The 18,412-nt window shown below is 43.8% G+C and overlaps 2 protein-coding genes across 3 annotated transcripts in view; both read right to left on the bottom strand.

The window, feature by feature from the left end:
* sdr16c5b (short chain dehydrogenase/reductase family 16C, member 5b) overlaps positions 1-18,412 on the bottom strand; it is a 109,402-nt gene that overhangs the window by 35,528 nt on the left and 55,462 nt on the right. The window contains exon 6 of one of the 2 annotated variants that reach the window (XM_048529508.2): positions 11,385-16,517. The exons of the other annotated variant lie outside the window; for it this stretch is intronic. Within the exon in view, the coding sequence (XP_048385465.1) occupies positions 16,424-16,517 (94 nt within the window). The 3' untranslated portion in view covers positions 11,385-16,423. Of the gene's footprint in view, positions 1-11,384; positions 16,518-18,412 lie in introns of those variants that run through there. 2 annotated transcript variants of the gene reach the window in all.
* plag1 (pleiomorphic adenoma gene 1) overlaps positions 1-18,412 on the bottom strand; it is a 125,522-nt gene that overhangs the window by 101,833 nt on the left and 5,277 nt on the right. The window lies entirely within an intron of this gene.

Raw genomic sequence — 18,412 nt, 5'->3', positions numbered from 1 at the left:
TCCACGGCACAACATCATGGGCCGAAGGGCCTGTACTGTGCTGTACTTTTCTATGTTCTATGTTCTATGTCATTGAATTCTAGACCTGCAAAACACACTGAGCAAAAGAAAATCTCAGTTCTGCTCCTGATCTACTAATTATTTTAAATCAATGTCCCCTGGTTATTGATTTCTCTGCTGTCAAAGATAGGTCCTTTCCATCCATTTTCCCCCTCATGATTGTATTCACCTCAATTAGGTTAGGGAGAGCCTTTTTCCTAGGATGGTGACGGCAAGCACGATGGGGCATAGCTTTAAATTGAGTGGTGAAAGATATAGGACAGATGTCAGAGGTAGTTTCTTTTCTCAGAAAGTAGTGAAGGAATGGAACGCTTTGCCTGCAACGGTAGTAGATTCGCCAACTTTAGGTACATTTAAGTCGTCATTGGACAAGCATATGGACGTACATGGAATAGTGTAGGTTAGATGGACTTCATATCGGTATGACAGGTCGGCACGACATCGAGGGCCGAAGGGCCTGTACTGTGCTGTAATGCTCTAAATCTCCCCAGCCTCTGCTGTTTCAAAAAAAGCACCTTAGGCTAATCTTTCATCAGAGGTGAAATATTTCATTCTTCCCAACATTTTCATAAAACACCTGCGTCTCTCTGTTTTGTGATTACATGCCCTTGTAATGTGCTGTTCTGAAATGAATGCAATTATCTAACTGAAGTCTAAGTTGTGTTTTCTACAGGTCTTGCACAATGTACTTGCTCTTTCATTTCTCAGGCTTCAGCTCATCAAATGAAATATTTCATATGCTGTCTTGAAAAAACAGACTCTCACATAGGAGACTGAAAGCAGAGGTAAGAGCCTGTGGGATGCAAGGAAATTCGGTAAATTCACAGTTGACCAAGTCATAGCAAGCAGGATGATGGTTGAGCGGTGTTTTTCTAAGTTGAAGTCTGCATCCAGTTACGTCCCACAGGTCTCAGTGTTGGATCCTTTCTGTTTGTGGTTTATACAAAATTATTTGAAAACATTTATTCATTTGTGGAATGTGGGCGTTGCTGGCTGGCTAGCAAGCATTTATTGCCCATCTTTAGTTGCCTTTGAGAAGGTGGTAGTGAGTTGCCTTCTTGAACCACTACAATCCATATGCAGTGGGTTGATCTACAATGCCATGATGGAGAGAATCCCAGGATTTTAAGCCAGTGACAGTGAAGGAATGGTGATATGCTTCCAAGTCAGGATGGTGGCTTGGAGTTGAACTTGCAGGTGTGGTGTTCCCATATATCTGCTGCCCTTGTCCTTCTAGATGGAAGAGTTTGTGGGTTTGGAAGATGCTGTCTGAGGATCTTTGGTGAATTTGTGCAGTGCATCTTGTCAATTGTACACACTGCTCCTACTGAGTGTCAATGGATGGAGTGGATGCTTGTGGATGCAGTGCCAATTAAGCAGGCTGCTTTGTTCTCGATGGTGTCAAGCTTCTTGAGTGTTGTTGGGGCTGCACTTATCTAGGCAAGTGGGGAGTACTCAGCCACACGCCTGACTTGTGCTTTGTAGATGGTGGACAGGCTTTGGGGAGTCAAGAAGTGAGTTACTCACCACAGTATTCCTAGCTTCTGACCTGTTCTTTATTCAGTAAGTGTTTATTCAGTAAGTCCAGCTGAGTTTCTAGTCAATGATAACCCCCAGGGAATGGCTAGTAGGGGATTCAGTGATTGTAACACCATTGAATATCAAGGGACGGTGGTTAGATTGTCTCTTATTGGTGATGGTTATAGCCAAACATTGGGTGCGAATGTTACTTGCCACTTGTCAACTCAAACCTGGAAACTGTCTAGAATTTGTTGCATTTGAACATGGACTGCTTCAGTATTTAAGGAGTCAAGCATGGTGCTAACCATTGTGCAATCTGCAGCGAACATCCCCACTTCTGACCTTATGATGAAAGGAAGATCATTTATGAAGGAGCTAAAGAATGTTGGGCCAAGGACACTACCCTAATGAACTCCTGCAGAGATATCCTGGAGCTGAGATGGCTGACCTCTAACAACCACGATCATCTTCCATTCTGACTTGAATGTAGGAGAGTTGATCAGTAGGTTCGCCGATGATACAAAAATCAATGAGATGATAAATATTGAGGATAGGTTTAGATTACAGGAGGATATAGTTGGGCTGATCAGTGGCAAATGGAATTCAGTCTGGATAAATGTGATATATCTGTGAAATATTTGCTTTTATTAGTTAAGGCATAGAATTTAAGAGCAGGGAGGTTATGCTGAAACTGTGTAAAATGTTGGTTAGGCATCAGCCAGGCTACAAAGAGGCAGGCATAGCTTGGGCCCATGCAGGCACTCATGATCACCTCCTTTGTCAGCAGGAAGTGGGAGGAATTGAAAGAGAAGTTGTTGAGGGTGAGGCCGAGTTCAGCTAGGTGGATGAGGGTGTTGGTGGAGGGGGACTATTGGGGTCTGCGGGAAAGGAAGAAGCGGAGGGCCTTTAGGCCATCTGCATGGGGAATGCAGATGTATAGGGACTGGACATCCATGGTGAAAATGAGGTGTTGGGGACAGGGGAATTAGAAGTTCTGGAGGAGGTGGAGGGCGTGGGTGGTGTCGCGGACGTAGGTCGGGAGTTCCTGGGCCAAGGGGGAGAGAAAATGGAGTCTAGATAGCTGGAGATGAGTTCAGTGCGGCAGGAGCATGCGGAAACAATGGATCGACCAGGGTAAGTGGGTTTGTTGGTTTTGGGAAGGAGATAGAAGTGGGTGGTGCGAGGTTGGGGAACAATGAGGTTGGAGGCTGTAGGTGGGAGATCACCTGTTTCTTTGTAGGTTACGTGGAACAGTCCCTCTTCCACACCTACACTAGCCCTAAACCCCACCTCTTCCTTCATTACATTGATGACTGTGTCAGCGCCGCCTTGTGCTCCCAAGAGGAGCTCGACCAGTTCATCCACTTCACCAACACCTTTTACCCCAACCTTGAGTTCACCTGGAACATCTCCAACACATCCCTCTCCTTCCTGGACCTCTCTGTCTCCATCTCAGGCAACCACCTAGAAACCGATGTCCGTTTCAAGCCCGACTCCCACAGCTACCTAGAATACACCTCCTCCCACCCACCTTCCTGCACAAATTCCATCTCCTATTCCCAATTCCTTCACCTCCGCCACATCTGCTCCCAGGATGAAGCATTCCACTCCTGTACATCCTACATATCCTCATTCTTCAAGGACCGCAACCCCCCGCCCATAGTGGTCAAGAACACCCTCGACCGTGTCTCCCGCATTTCCCACAACTCATTCCTCACACCCCGCCCCCGCAATAACCGCCAAAAGAGAATCCCCCTCGTACTCACATACCACCCCACCAACCTCCGGATACAAAGCATCATCCTCCGACACTTCCGCCATCTACAATCCGACCCCACCACTAAAGACATTTTTCCATCCCCACCCTTGTCTGCCTTCCGGAGAGATCACTCACTCTGCAACTCCCTTGTCCGCTCCACACTCCCCTCTAACCCCACCACACCCGGCACTTTCCCCTGCAACCGCAGGAAGTGCCTCACTTGCCCCAACACCTCCTCCCTCACCCCCATCCCAGGCCCCAAGATGACATTCCACATCAAGATGTTCCCCTGCACATCCACCAATGTGGTATACTGCATCCGCTGTGGATTCCTCTACATTGGGGAAACCAAGCGGAGGCTTGGGCACCGCTTTGCAGAACACCTACACTTAGTTCGCAATATACAACTGCACCTCCCAATCGTGAACCATTTTAACTCTCCCTCCCATTCCTTAGTCGACATGTCTGTCCTGGGCCTCCTGCAGTGCCATAATGATGCCACCCATAGGTTTCAGAAACAGCAACTCATATTCTGATTAGGAACCCTGCAGCCCAATTGTATCAATGTGGATTTCACCAGCTTCAACATCTCCCCATCCCCCACCACCCCCCCCCACAGCATCCCAAAACCAGCCCAGCTCGTCCCCACCTCCCTAACCTGTTCTTCCTCTCACTATCCCCTCCCACCTCAAGCTGCACCTTCATTTTCTACCTACTAACCTCATCCCGCCCCCTTGACCTGTCCGTCATCCCCGGACTGACCTATCCCCTCCCCACCTATACTCTCCTCTCCACCTATCTTCTCCTCTATCCATCTTCGGTCCACCTCCCCCTCCCTCCCTATTTATTTCAAAATCCTCTCCCCATCCATCTTTTCTGAAGAAGGGTCTAGGCCCGAAACGTCAGCTTTTGTGCTCCCAAGATGCTGCTCAGCCTGCTGTGTTCATCCAACTCCACACTTTGTTATCTCGGATTCTCCAGCATCTGCAGTTCCTATTATCTCTCATTGCTAGATGGATGCTATTATTACAGGGGAGAAATACAAGGTAAAACTGGTTAAGAGTCCTCCCACATTGGCAGGTAGCTTAATTGACCGGGGGCACTCCAGGATTGTCAGGTTGTGATAGCAAATGATTCCAAAGATTCATTTGTATCAAAGCAGAAAGGAAGGAATATCCAAGAGGGTGACAGAAGAAGAAATAGGAAAACAGCAAGGTAATGCCAAATCACCCTTGGAATTTTTTGTTAGCGGCTGTTCATCTGTACAGGATAGAGAATGGAAAACTGGCTGTTGGATGTAAAAAGATGAGCAAGGATGAGAAGTGAATAAATAGTACAGCTCTCAAATTGCCAAAGACCAAGCAGCCGAGTCGGCAGCTGTTGTACACATAATGAACCACCCACATAAGTTCTCCCCAGGATTTACTACCTATTCAGACAGTTCATATGTGTGAGATAGTCTGATGGAAAAGGTACCCTTGTGGGAGGTAGAAGGCTTTGTGTCCGTAGACGGGGAGGCTATACCTTCTGCTCCAATGCTGAAGTAATCTTTGAAAAGGAAGGAATATAGAGTGAAGCAGCGAAAGCTCATTCTAAGTTATTGCCAGAGGGAAAAAGAAAGACAGACAGATGAATTAGTCAAACGACGGGCAAGAGCAGAAGAAAAATGGCAGCCGCAGACTGAGGAAATAGGAGCACAGAAAGAGAAAGAAGCTACTCTAAATGGTTTAGCTGGAGAACAAAGAAAGGATAAAGAATTACAAAAAGTATTGGAAGGGAAGGAGGCAGAGGAACATAAGGAACAAAAAGGCATAATTGTAAGAGGGTGTGTAAAGTAAACTTGTTGTACCAGAGAGAGAACGGAATCAGATCATATTTGGTGTCATGTTACGTAAGGACACCAACGGCTGGAAAACACCTTGGAAAGGTTGAAGTAGCTATGTTGGTGGCCATGAAAGAAAGAGGACTTGGAACATTACATGAAGAATTGTTTTATATGCACCTACAAATAACCTTGACAAAAATGTGAAGTAGGGGATCCTTAGACACACAAAGCCTGTACAGGGGCCCTGGACAAATCTACAAATTGACTTTGAAGGTCCCCTTCCCCCAACTACTGGAGGATAAAAGTATATCCTGGTGACAGTAGATATTCTTCACCAAGTGGGTAGAGATACCTCCCACTTGAATTGATACTACTAAAATCACAGCAAAGGTCCCGTTAGAAAAGGTTTTCATTCACTGGGGTTCACTAAGGAGCACTGAAGTGGATCAAGGGACACATTTTACAGCCCAGGTCATGACACTGCAAAGGATAAAACAAAGATTCCATTTATCCTGTAGGCCCTAACCCCTTGAGATAGTCAAAAGGATAAATCAAACTTTTGAAGAATACATTTGCCGAAATGTGCAGCATCACCAGACCACTTGGTTGACGATTCTTCCTTATGTCCTGATAGTAATAAGCACGAAAGCTTCCTTCACAGGTTTAGCCCCGAGAGGTTGACCACGGGTTGAGAGATTCATGGCCCGGAGCCACTTTTAGGATTAAACCTATCCAGCCAGAAGCAGATGTAATTATGAAAGATAAGTGGGTACAACAGCTGGTCGGGAGTGTGGCAGAAGTGAATTATGTGGTAGCAAGTAAATGGGAAGGGAGATACAACAAAGTAAGGCCCACTTTGAATCCAATTAGCTGTAGGTGGGGGAACTGGCAATGATACCAGTACATCAAAACACATTGTATATTGATGCTTTGTCTATCACTTTTTTTAGATTAGATTCCCTCCAGTGTGGAAACAGGCCCTTCGGCCCAACAAGTCCACACCGCCCCTTGAAGCATCCCAGAGACCCATTCCCCTATAACCCATACATCCTTCCTGGCCCCAAGATTTGCAGAACCATCTGGGCGGCACGGTGGCTCAGTGGTTAGCACTGCAGCCTCACAGCGCCAGGGATCTGGGTTCAATTCCCGCTTCGGGCAACTGTCTGTGTGGAGTTTGCACATTCTCCTTGTGTCTGCGTGGGTTTCCTCCGGGTGCTCCGGTTTCCTCCCACAGTCCAAAGATGTGCATGCTAGGTGGATTGGCCGTGCTAAATTGCCCATAGTGTTCAGGGGTGTGCCAGCCCTTTGGGAATAATGGGCCATGTCTTGCATGCTCTGGGCCTGGGACAGTGTAGGACTGGTCTGGGTGGATCATGTGATCCAGCATTGTGCCAAGACGATTTGAAAGTGCCCTTACAAAGATTCTGTAGTCCATGCTAATGAGGGAGACCAGATGCCAAACCGAGATCCCTGGTCTTAGACAGAATAATGGTGGCCCTGTGCCAAAAGGGTCTCTCTCCAGTTGCAATACATTCCTCCAGACACCCTAGAATGCCCTGAAGAACTCCATGGCCAGTCTCTTTAGCCCGGGGGACTTGCCACAGGGAGAGACAGAAGGAAGCAGTCAGCTCCTACAAGCTCAGAGGGGCATTGAGCCTCTTGGCACCCTCAGGGACGATGTACAGCAGGTCCTCCCACAGAATTTCAGCTGGCAGCCTGATTCAGAGAAGACAAACCTGTAACAGTCCCTCAGTTGGGCCTTATGCCCTCCAGGTCAGAGATGAGGGATCTGTCATTAGCTAGTAGCACAAGGAGCTGCTGATGGAGCCCATGCCGTTTTTCAAGCAAGTAGAAGGTACAGCCACGGTACAGCTCCTGAAGGAACTGGACCCAGGATCTCATGTACACACCCAGGACCCAATGAGATGAAGATCCTGTAGGACAGCCTTCTCTTTGTATAACTCCCACGGGTTTGGGTCCACATCAGGCTGACCAAGATGTAACTCCCGTTCAAGCACTTCCTTTTTCAACCCCTCTGACTCCCCACTCCAACCCCCCTGCCCCACAACCATGTACACTGCTGACAGAAGACACAGTCATGAGTCTTGACCACATCCCACCACAGCCTCAAAGAGGGGAAGTACCCCTGCTTCCTTCTCCAGCTGGTCTAAAAATGACAAATAAGTCTTAGAACCGCTCAGCCTCCAAGTAGCGGGTTGTTAAAGTGCCAGTATGCCAATCTCACCTGACACTGAATGGAACAAGCTCCACCCACACCAGGTTGAGATTGGAGAATGGCACTTGCTGCAAGGAAGCCTTCAGAACACAGGAGGCATACACCCTGGAAGCGTAAAGATAGTCAATTCTGGACACTCTGACCCTAGACCTCACCAAGGTGAAGGCAATAGAATCAAGATGGAGATTTTTCCAGACGTCTACCAAGTCAAAGGTTTAACTCAAGTCTCAACTTTCCCACCAAATGCTGAGCTCTTCTGGGTACCGCCACAGTCCTACCTCTCGATGGTGCAACTGAAATCTCCTCCAAGAAGAATAAGTTTGTCCTCATGAATGAAGTTAAGAGTAGACACTTCCTTGAAGAAGCATGTTTACTCAGGTCCCATTCAAGGTGTGTATACATTGACAAAGTGAAGTACTATGCCTCCAAAACAAACCATGAATTGGAGCAGACAGCCTGACACGTTCTTCTTTACACTGAAGATTTCTAGCTCTCAAAGAGGCCAACAGGATAGCCACCCTGCCAGAGCTAGAGGCCAGGTGATTCATGCAGACTCTCCCCTGCCACTCCAGGAGCCACATAGCTTCATCTCCTTGAAACTGTATGGGTTTTTTGTCAGAGGCTCACTGTGTACTTCCATTCCCTGAGGAGCAAGAGATTTGAAATCTGTGCTCAGCCTTCTTGCCACCATTGACATTTAGGCTAGCAATGGCTGTCTTCATGGCTGCAGTATGTGTCACCACCACCAGATGAAACCTAACTTACTGGGGGCAGTGGGGGAGGAGAACTCTTCTTCCCTTCCACTCGCTGAGAAGATGCAAAGGAATCCCTGGCACTGCCGTTTTGTGTTCGTCCATTTCCAGGACAGCCAATAGCCACCAGATGGACATTAGATTCCCTACAGTGTGGAAACAGGCCCTTTGGCCCAGCAAGTCCACACTGCCCCTTGGAGCATCCCACCCAGACCCATCCCCCTATAACCCACACACCCCTGAACACTACAGGCAATCTAGCATGGCCAATCCACCTAGCCTGCACATCTTTGGACTGTGGGAGGAAACCAGAGCACTCTCTGAGGAAACCCACGCAGACACAGGGAGAATGCAAACTCCACACAGAGTTACCAGAGGCTGGAATCGAACCTGGGTCCCTGGTGCTATGAGGCTGCAGTGCTAACAAATGAGCCACCGTGCCGCCCTGTTCTTGTCTCATACCATTGAATTTGCTTTACTCCAATTAAAAACCTGAACTTTTATGGAAGGCTTATCCTTTTTCATAACTATTTTGAAACTAAAAGAATTATGATCGCAAGTCCCAAAGTCTTGCCCAACTTCTACCTCAGTCACCTGCCATGCCTTATACCTCAAAAGATCAGGTTTTCCTTGTTCTTTTGTAGGAGCAAGCACATATTGATTAAGCAAATTTGTTTGAACATATTTGACAAATTCTTCATCATCCAACCAACATCTCCATTATTACAAGCATTATGCTTACATATATCCAGATCTCCATACAATCCCATTAAGATGATCTTTCCTTTCTTATTTGTATCTTCTACCCATATACTTCCACTGAACAATTTTTCAGAAGTATCTTCTCCATTTGCAGCAATAATGTACTCTTCAATTAAAATTGCCATGGTCTTCCTTTCCTGTCCCTTCTATAGCATCTAAAACCCAGACTATTGAGCTGCCAGTCCTGTCCGTCTCTCAGCCAAGTTTCTCTCATAGCTGTGATGTCCCAATCCATGTTTCTAAACAAGCACTGAGTTCAGTCATACCTGTAAAATGAAAATTATGAAATAAATGCAATTTAGCTCTGAGTTGTGTACTACGTACTCTGACTCTCTTGTTGCTTATTATAGTGTAGAAGTAATGTAAACATATAGTGCATAGTATTTTTTACTATTCATTCGTCATTTGTACTGTTATTATGCATAGCTTGAAAGGTGTGCAAAGTATATAACAATGCATTTGCTGCAGAATAAAACTGATTTGTAATTTTGTTTACTTTTCTGACTATGGTTTTGATAAGCACAATGACCAAAACGGCATTTGAAGTAACACAACTGAAGTAATGCTTTGCTGGGAATATATCACTGTAAAGTAATAATACCCACCACTGTCTGGAATTGCCCTGAAAGATGTAACAAGCTCAACAGGAATGGCCCATAGTTAAAACTTTGGATCAAGAGAGGGCAGATGTTGGATAAGGCTGAAAACAAACGGAACTGAAGAGGCTTTACAATGAGTTATAAAGCAAATGGAATAATGCCCAGTCATGCAGGAGTTAACACTGCAGGAAATCCATTAACTGCTGTCTCTTTCAAATAAGGCATACACTTAACCAAAACATTCAGGCTTGGTTACTGCATGGATAATTCCAAATAAGGCAAACACATGGCACAAAGACTTGCGTTTAAAGAACTGGAAGAAATCCTTTTGTACAGCAGCATTCCGAAGATTCACTTGTAAGAAATCACCCGACATCAGGAGGCACAGCAAAGACAGCGAGCAGTTTCAGCTTAGACAGCTGCCAACTCTTTTGGGAGTAACATCTGAATTTAGTTACAGAAATCAGGGTAGTGAAAGAGTGATTGAGACATCTGAGTGGTTATAGGTATGTCATTTGTTTAATTACTTGATAAATTAATTTTGTTTTATACAGCTTTAAGTGTCACCGCTGTAACTTCATCTATGTGCTGTTGTCTCTCAGAAGCAGTTTAGAGAAGGTTCACTCGAATGATTCTGGGATTATGAATAAAGTTTGGTAAGTTGTGCCTGAACTAAGGTAATTCTTTTCTTTTTGTGGTCAGCCAGCTTGGAGTCAGTTGTCTGAACTAAGGAGATCTCCTGTTTTTTTAAAAAACACCCCTACATTACTGCCTTACAGCAATAATACTTATTTTTCCCAGGAGCCATGTTAATCAAGGTATTCTTACTGAAATAGAAGATCCTGATGGGACTTGACAGGGTAAACGCCAATAACATTTACTCCAATGGAAGAGATCTGAGACAAGGGACACAATTTAAAGGGTCATCCATTTAAGACAAACATAAAAGTAAATTTTTTCTCCCCAAGGGTCGTTAAACCTTGAAACTCTCTCCAGAGAAGGGGCAGGATCATGGAATATTTTTGAGGAAGAGTTAGATAGCTTCTTGATTGACAAGGTAGTCAACAGCTATAAAGAATACACAGACAAATAGAATTGGGCTACAATCAGCCACAACCTTAACAAAATGGCACAGCAAGTTCCAGGGACCAAATGACCTACTTTTAGTTCGTACATATGGTTTATATGATTTTACAAATTGAGACATTTCTTAACCATAACTCATTTATGTCAACAAGTAGATAGATAACAGAGGAACAGAACTTAGAGTTTTGAATGATGCTAGGATAGAATGGTTAAAAAGGATAGAATGTGGGGAGGTTAGACTGGACTGTGTCGATTTAGTCACGTCCTGCAGTATCAAGGTAAGATGAGGATTTCACCAGCACAGCATCTGAGGCAGTGGTGGAGTTAGATGACATTAAACAAATGGAAATAGACAACCACAATAACAGTTGTCGATATATGATCAGAAACTCCCCCTGCATCAAATATAATGCTGTCACTGAATATTACCACCAATGCTGACCATACCAGCCTTTCAGCAAAATTTTTCAAACCTGCAAGCTCATCATTCAATTTAAACAAAAGGTTTCACCAAATGAACACTTTTGTTGCTGTGGGCAAAGAAATCAGCAATGCAGGAAAGATTCTTGTGTTTTCAGCTTTTTACACTGCTTTCTCCGAAATTTAATGTGCATCCTTGCAATCTTCGTAGTTTGTTTAATAATCTCCCCACCAGTCAACCATTGGATAAACTAATAAAATGTAGAAAAGTACAGCACAGTACAGGCCCTAATGAAACAGTTAATTGCAGTTACTCAATCTGTAAAACCAAACTGCAAATTTTACATTTGATTTTCTCAACATGTTGCTTTTTCAAAAGTACTGTCAAGTTTATTTTAAAAATTTCCAAGGTTATTACAATTAGCACATCATACACAGTCTGTTGACTTGAATATGCATCTCTAGCATAACATCATCCTTCTTTACCTGGAATAAAAACATTAACAGAGGGTGCTGCTGAGAAGTGACCTGACGACGATTCTGGGAAGAGTTGGCTCAGTCACCGTCCAGGAGTGAATAAAAGAAAGGCAAGCCATAGTGCAGAGGCCATTTTCAAGAGGCTGTTTTGTGAGTTGAGTGCTGTCAGAGGCTGAAGTTTAGGGTTTGGGTGAATAGTGATCGGCAATGAGGTAAGGTTGTCAGTGGAGAAGCTAACTACTGCAGTTGCCCTGAAGGCATGACGGCAAAGGAGTAGAAGGAAATTGAACTGTGACGTCAGCTTGCAGGTGAGTGCTTGCCTGGGGACAAGTAAGTAGCTTTCTTTTTCTCTTGGCTTTGCTGCTGTTGTTGTTAGATTAACCTGAGTTGAATCATGCTTCTCGTGTGATGTAGGGAATTCAGGGACCCTTCTAACGTCCCTGACTCTTTCATGTGCAAGGAAGCACATCTAGCTGCAGCTCCTGTTTGACTATTTGGAGCTGTGGCTGGATTCACTGCGATGCATTTGCAAGACTGAGGGAATTGTGAATAGCATGTTCTAAGTTGGCCATATCACAGATAAAAATGAAGATGGCAGGGAGTGGTAACCACCAGACAAAGGAAAATTAGCAAGGCAGTGCAGAAGTCCCCTGTTGTTTTGGATATTGTTGGGGAGATGCCACCTCCCCTGGTGGGCCAACAGCCAGGTTCATGGCACAGTGGCTGGCTCTGCTGCACAGGAGGGGAGGGGGGAAAAAAAGTGACGGAGCTATAATGATAGGGGATACAATTGGAAGGGGAATATATAGGCATTTCTGGGGCTGCAAATGAGAGTCCAGGATGATATGGTGTTTCTCTGCAAGGTTCAAGGATGTTTCAAAGTGCTGCATTATGTTCTGGAGGGGGAGGGTGAACAGCCAGCTGTTGTGGTGCATATAGGTACCAACATTATAGGTAAAAGAATAGGTTGTGGTCCTATAATTGAAATTTAAAAGAATTAGTTAGTTAAACTAAAAAGGTAGAACCTCAAAGGCAGTAATCTTGAGATTGCTACGAGCTCTATGTGCTAGACAGAGTAGCAACAGCAGGATAGCTAAATACATGGGATGGTGCAAGAGGGAGGGATTCAAATTCCTGGGACATTGGAACCGGTTCTGGGGGAGGTGGGACCAGTATAAACCAGACATAAAAATTTATTTCCCTGCAGACTGGAACCAATATCCTGGGGAGAAGTTTGACGTTTCGTGTTGGGACCCTGCTTCAGAAAATATTTTCTGAAGCAGGGTCCCAACCCAAAACGTCAATCTTTCCTGCTCCTCTGATATTGCTTGGCCTGCTGTGTTCATCCAGTTTCACATTGCGTTATCTCAGATTCTCCAGCTTGGCAGTTCCTACTATCTCCTGGGGAGAAGTGTTTGCTGGTGCTATTGGGGAGGGTTTAAATTAATATGGCAAAAAGAATGGTGTTATGAAGTTGGGTAGAATATTCATGAATTGGAAGGCAGTAAGTTAGAACAGTTGGTAAAAAATGATAGTGGGGCAACAGTGCACCTGATCCCTTTAAGAGATTGTGCTTTGTCTGTGCTTAGAAGTTTACAAGTACTGTGCAGAGACAGTGCCCGAATTAAACACTTTGTATCGAACAGCCGATGCAGCATTTTTAACCAAGACAACAAGTCTTTTCAAATCTAGACAATCAATCAGTTTATACCAGGCCCCTAGATATTAAAAGCCAACTGAATTTAAAAATAGATTGCATCAACAACCTGAAACCAATCTTACATAAGAAGTACTGTTATGTTGTCACCAGTATAAAGATGAAGGCATTTGAAAATCAGGGACAGCCTGCTGCCATCCGACATGCAAATCTGGCTCTCTCAAGAATGAGATCTCTGAAAAGACTCAAAGATACCACAGCATTTTAGCTGAAAGTCCTCACTGAAGAAATTAAAGAGAAAAACATCCAAGATAGCAGAATCATCAGAAGAAAGGCATTTGTGACGTAAGCAACAGAAGGAAGATTAGAGATAAAGGGAAGAAGCCATAGACTGTGCTACCTTGGAGAGATTTAAGTTTTAATTTATTGTTGCCTTATTAATTGAATTCATATAAGAGGAGCTTGTGTTTTTTTTGAATGGTGTTCCAGTAGAATTTAGACCAGTTAGGAAGAATAGTTAGTAGTCTCGGGGTGGGGGTGGGGGAAGGGGGGGAGAAGTTATTCAGTTGCTGGTTAAGGAGAAGAATAACACAATAATAAGGGAAGACTATTAGCCTGAATGATGTGGCATCTGTATGGGTGGAACTGCAGAACACCAAATGGAGAAAATATAATTTAGTGGGAGTTATGTACAGACAACTAAACAGTAGTCGAGAGGTTGGGGGTGGTATCAAACTGGAAATTAGAGGTGCATACAGTAAGGCTGCAGCAGTTATTGTGGGTGACTTCAATCTGCTTATTGATTTGACTAACCAAGCTGGCAGCAATGCTATGAAGGAGGATTTCCTGCAATGTGCATAAGGTGGATCCCTTGACTAATATGTCAAGAAACCAACTAGAGAGCAGGTCATCCTAGACTGGGTATTGCATATTGAGAGAGGATTAATTAGCAACCTTGTAGTGCAAGATCCTTTGGGGAAGAGTTACTATGTAACAAGGTCAAATTCTTCATTAAGATGGAGAGTGACACAATTAAATCAGAGATTTGGGTCCTGAACTTAAAGAAAGCTAACTTTGATGGTATGAGGCATGCGTTGGCTAAGCTAAGCTGGCCAAGGATTCTTAAGTGAGGTTTGATTATGGTCAGGTAATGGCAGACATTTAAAGAACACATGGATAAAGTTCAACAATTCTACATCCCTTTCTGGGGCAAGTAAACAGAGAAGATGGCTCAACCATGGATAACAAGGGAAATCAGGGCTAGTGTTAAAATCAAAGAGGAGGCATATAAATTGGCCAAACAAAGCAGCAAACCCAAGAACTGGGAGAAATTTGAAGTTCACCAGATGAGGACAAAGCATTTAATTTGGAAAGGGAAAACAGAATACAAAAGTAATTTTGCAGAAAACAAAAACTGACTGCAAAGCTTCTAATAGATATGTGAAGAGGAAAAAAAACTGGAGACAAATGTAGGTCCCTTACTGTTAGAATCAGGCGAAATCATAATGCACAATTAAGAGATGGCAGACCAGTCGGACTGGCCTTCATTGAGGAGGACACAAACAACCTTCCCAGAAATGCTAGGGGACTGAGGGTCAAGCATCAGGGACGAACTGAAGGAAATCGTTATTAGTTAGGAAATAGTACTGGGGAAATTGATGGGATTAAAACCCAGCGAGAACCCCGGTCTGATGCTCTGCATCGCCAAGTAGTATGAAAGTGGCCCTGGAATTACTGGGTGCATTGGTGATCATTTTCCAGCATTCTATAGACTCTGGAAGAGTTCCAATGGACGGGACAGTCACTAATGCAACCCCACCATTTAAAAAAGGGAGAGAGTAAATGGGAAATTATAGGCTGATTAGCCTGAAACCAGCAGGGGGAAAATGTTGGAGTCAAATATTAAGCATGTATTAACTGAGCATTTGGAAAGCAGTGACACAATTGGTCCAAGTCAACAGAAATTCAATAAAGAAAAATTGTGCTTGACAAATCTTCTGGAATATTTTGAGAATGTTACCTGTCGAGTGGACAAGGGTGAATTGGTAGATGTGTATCTGGACTTTCAAAAGGCTTCTGGCAAGTTCCCACATAAGAGATTGAAGCTCATGGTACTGGAGTTAATGTGCTGATGTCAGCAGTGAACTGGTTGGCTGACAGAAAGCAGAGTTGGAATAAATGGGTCATCTTTGGGGTGGTAAGCCCTGACAAGTGGGATACCATAGGGTTCAGTGTTGGGACACCAGCTGTTCACAATACACATTATCAATTTGGATGAAGGAATTGAATATAATATCACTGGAGTTGCAGATAATACTAAGCTGGTTGCAGTGTGTGCTGTGAGAAGGATGCTCAGAGGCCACAGGGTGAATTGGGCAGACTGGCTGAATGGGGTAATGCTTGGTAAATGTAATATAATATGGATAAGTGAGGGGTTATCCACTGCAGTGACAAACAGAGGAAGGCAAAATTATTACTTGAGTGGTGGCAGTTTCGGAAAAGGTGAGTTGCAACGAGACCTGGATGTCATGGTTGGCACGCAGGTGCAACTGACAGTGAGGAAAGCTAATGCCATGCTGCAGTTATACCTCGAGTATTGTGTGCAATTTTGGCCTCCTACTCTGAGGAAGGATATTTTTACTATTGAGGGAGTTCAGTCAACATTCACCAGAGTGATTTCTGAGATAACAGGACTGAAATGAGAGACTGATTCGGCTGGGCTTGTACCCACTGGAATTAAGAAGAATGCCGGGCAGGGGGATCTCATTAGAAACACAAAATCCTCATGGGACTGGACAGGCTGGATGTGGATAGAATGTTCCCAATGTTGGGAAGTCCAGGGCTAGGGGTAAATCATTCAGGACTGAGATGATGAAAAACTTCTTCACTCAGTTGCAAATCTGTGGAATTCTATACCACAGAAAGCTGTTAAATATGTAGATTCAAGAGGAAGGTAGATGTGGCCCTTGCAGCCGGGGATCAAGGGGTACGAAGAGAAAGCGGGAGTGGGATACTTAAATTACATAATCAGCCATGATTGTAATGAATGTTAGTGCAGGCTAAAAGGGCCAAATGGCCTACTCTTGCACCTATTTCCTGTTTCTATTAGATTTTTCACAAGCTTAAAATTATCACTAGAAGGTAAATATGGAATGTAAATAATATTGCAACCTGATACCAATACCTCAATCACAAATTTGCATCAATTAAATGTATAATATAATGCAATTACTTCCACAACTTTCACTTTATTGATCCTGCAGGTCAAGTCAATCCTTTTTAACTCGACCTTTGAAGTTATCCATAACGTTGAAAACACCAAAGTAGTGTCCAAGTAGAATTCCAAGTTTCACAGGAAGCAAACTATTTCAAAGAAAAAAAAGATTGACGATGATGATTTCATTTTCTTTTGGCAGCATTTAATAAAGAAAATAAAGTTAAGGGTCCATGATTAGCTTGTCAAACATTTTACCAAAGCAAGAATTAAAACAGTACATAAAATGATTAAGATACTTTTAGCACAAATCAGTCTTGTTTCAATGGAGCTAGTCTTTAATCTTGATTTTTGTCTGCTAAACATATCTTTAACATATCAATGTCTTTAGGCCCTAACTTCACTACCACCTCAGGCTAGAGACCTCACTCTTAAGAAAGATTTTAGATAACAATGTCAATCTATCTCTGGATTGTAAAAGCTGCTACAAACTAAAGTCTCTGAGAGATCTCAAATACCCAATGTCATGACCTAGGTTAATGCTCAGATGCAGTATTAAAGAAACGTTGTACTCTGAGGTACTGCCCTTCAACTTATCCTGTTCAATGGGCAGACAAGTTCCACTTCACTCCTCAAAGTAAACAATGATCTTCGGTTGAGAAAAATCAGAGTTAACGTTTCGGGTCCAGTGACCCTTCCTCAGTACAGAACCTGAAACGTTAACTCTAACTTTTCTTCACAGCTACCGTCAGACCTGCTTTTTCAGCAACTTGGTTTTGTTCCTGATTTACAGCACCCACAGTTCTTTCAGTTTTTAATGATCTTCAGTTATCTTGATTAACATTTCTATGGAAGACAGGCTGACTAGTAATTTATGGAATCTGTGAAAAATTGACAATATTTGTCTCTAACAATCAAAGTTTCAGTAGTTTGTCCACTTGTTTGAGAGATAGTGCAACATTATTAAACTTTTTTATTCTTAACTGCAGTCAAACACAGTGTTGATTCTTGGCAATTATGCATTCACCTAAGGTCAGTTTTTACAACTGGCTTTGTACAGAAATATGTTTATTTGCTCCAAAGTCAACTCAAACTGTATTTTTAAAACAGGAGTTTTTTTCGGAAAAATTATATGGTCTTTTAGTATGTTTAGATAAATGTCAAGTGGATTCTACACAATCTTGTCCCAGCATTAGACCCTCCTCCTGCTTCCATGACTGTACTCTTGTGAATCTGTCTACACAATGTGCTTCCTAGCTAAATTATTCCTTTCTGTAAATGTACCACTGTCTTTGAAAGCAGCATCGGCACTCCCTTGAAACTACCCTCTACGCCTCAGACCTGCAGGTAACCTCAATAAGAGCAGGGTGTAGGAGCAGGAGGAAACTCCTTTGAACCTTATTTGCCAATCAGGGCTCTTTAAAAATAAATCATCCATGGGATGTGGGTATTGATGGCTGGGCCATTATTTATTGCCCCTAAGATTGGCCTCAATTTAGATTGCCTTCCCATAAAGCTCCATCCCCACTTCCCGTAAAGACACCATTCCCATTCTCTGAGTTCCTCAGTCTCTGTTGCATATGTTCAAATGAGGCCAACTTCGACAAGGGAGTCTCTGAAATGTCCACCTTCTTCCTCAACCAAGGATTCCCGGGCTCTGCTGCTGACAGGGCTCCTCGCCCCTTCTCTTCCCTCCTGCAAGAGAGATAGGGTTCTCCTTATCCTCACCTACCATCCCACCAGCATCCACATCCAGAAGATCAGATGCCATTTCAGCCACCTCCAGCAAGATGCCACCAACAGACTCATATTCCCCTCACCTCCCTTGTCCACCTTCTGCAGGGATCATTCCCTCCGGATCAACCTGGTCCACACTTCTTTCACCCCCAACACCTCCCCACAGCCCTTCGGCACCTTCCCCTGTAACCAGCAAACACTTCACCTGCACTTCCCTGTCTACTGTATTTGCTGCTTACAATGTGGTCTCCACTACAATGGGGAAATGAAGTGTAGACTTGGTGAACGCTTCGCAGAACATCAATGA

The sequence above is a fragment of the Stegostoma tigrinum genome, chromosome 5 (assembly GCF_030684315.1).
Source record: "Stegostoma tigrinum isolate sSteTig4 chromosome 5, sSteTig4.hap1, whole genome shotgun sequence".
Classification (NCBI taxonomy): Eukaryota; Metazoa; Chordata; class Chondrichthyes; order Orectolobiformes; family Stegostomatidae; genus Stegostoma; species Stegostoma tigrinum.
Note: the sequence above shows the minus strand (reverse complement) of the source record. Positions and strands in the feature narration are given on the sequence as shown.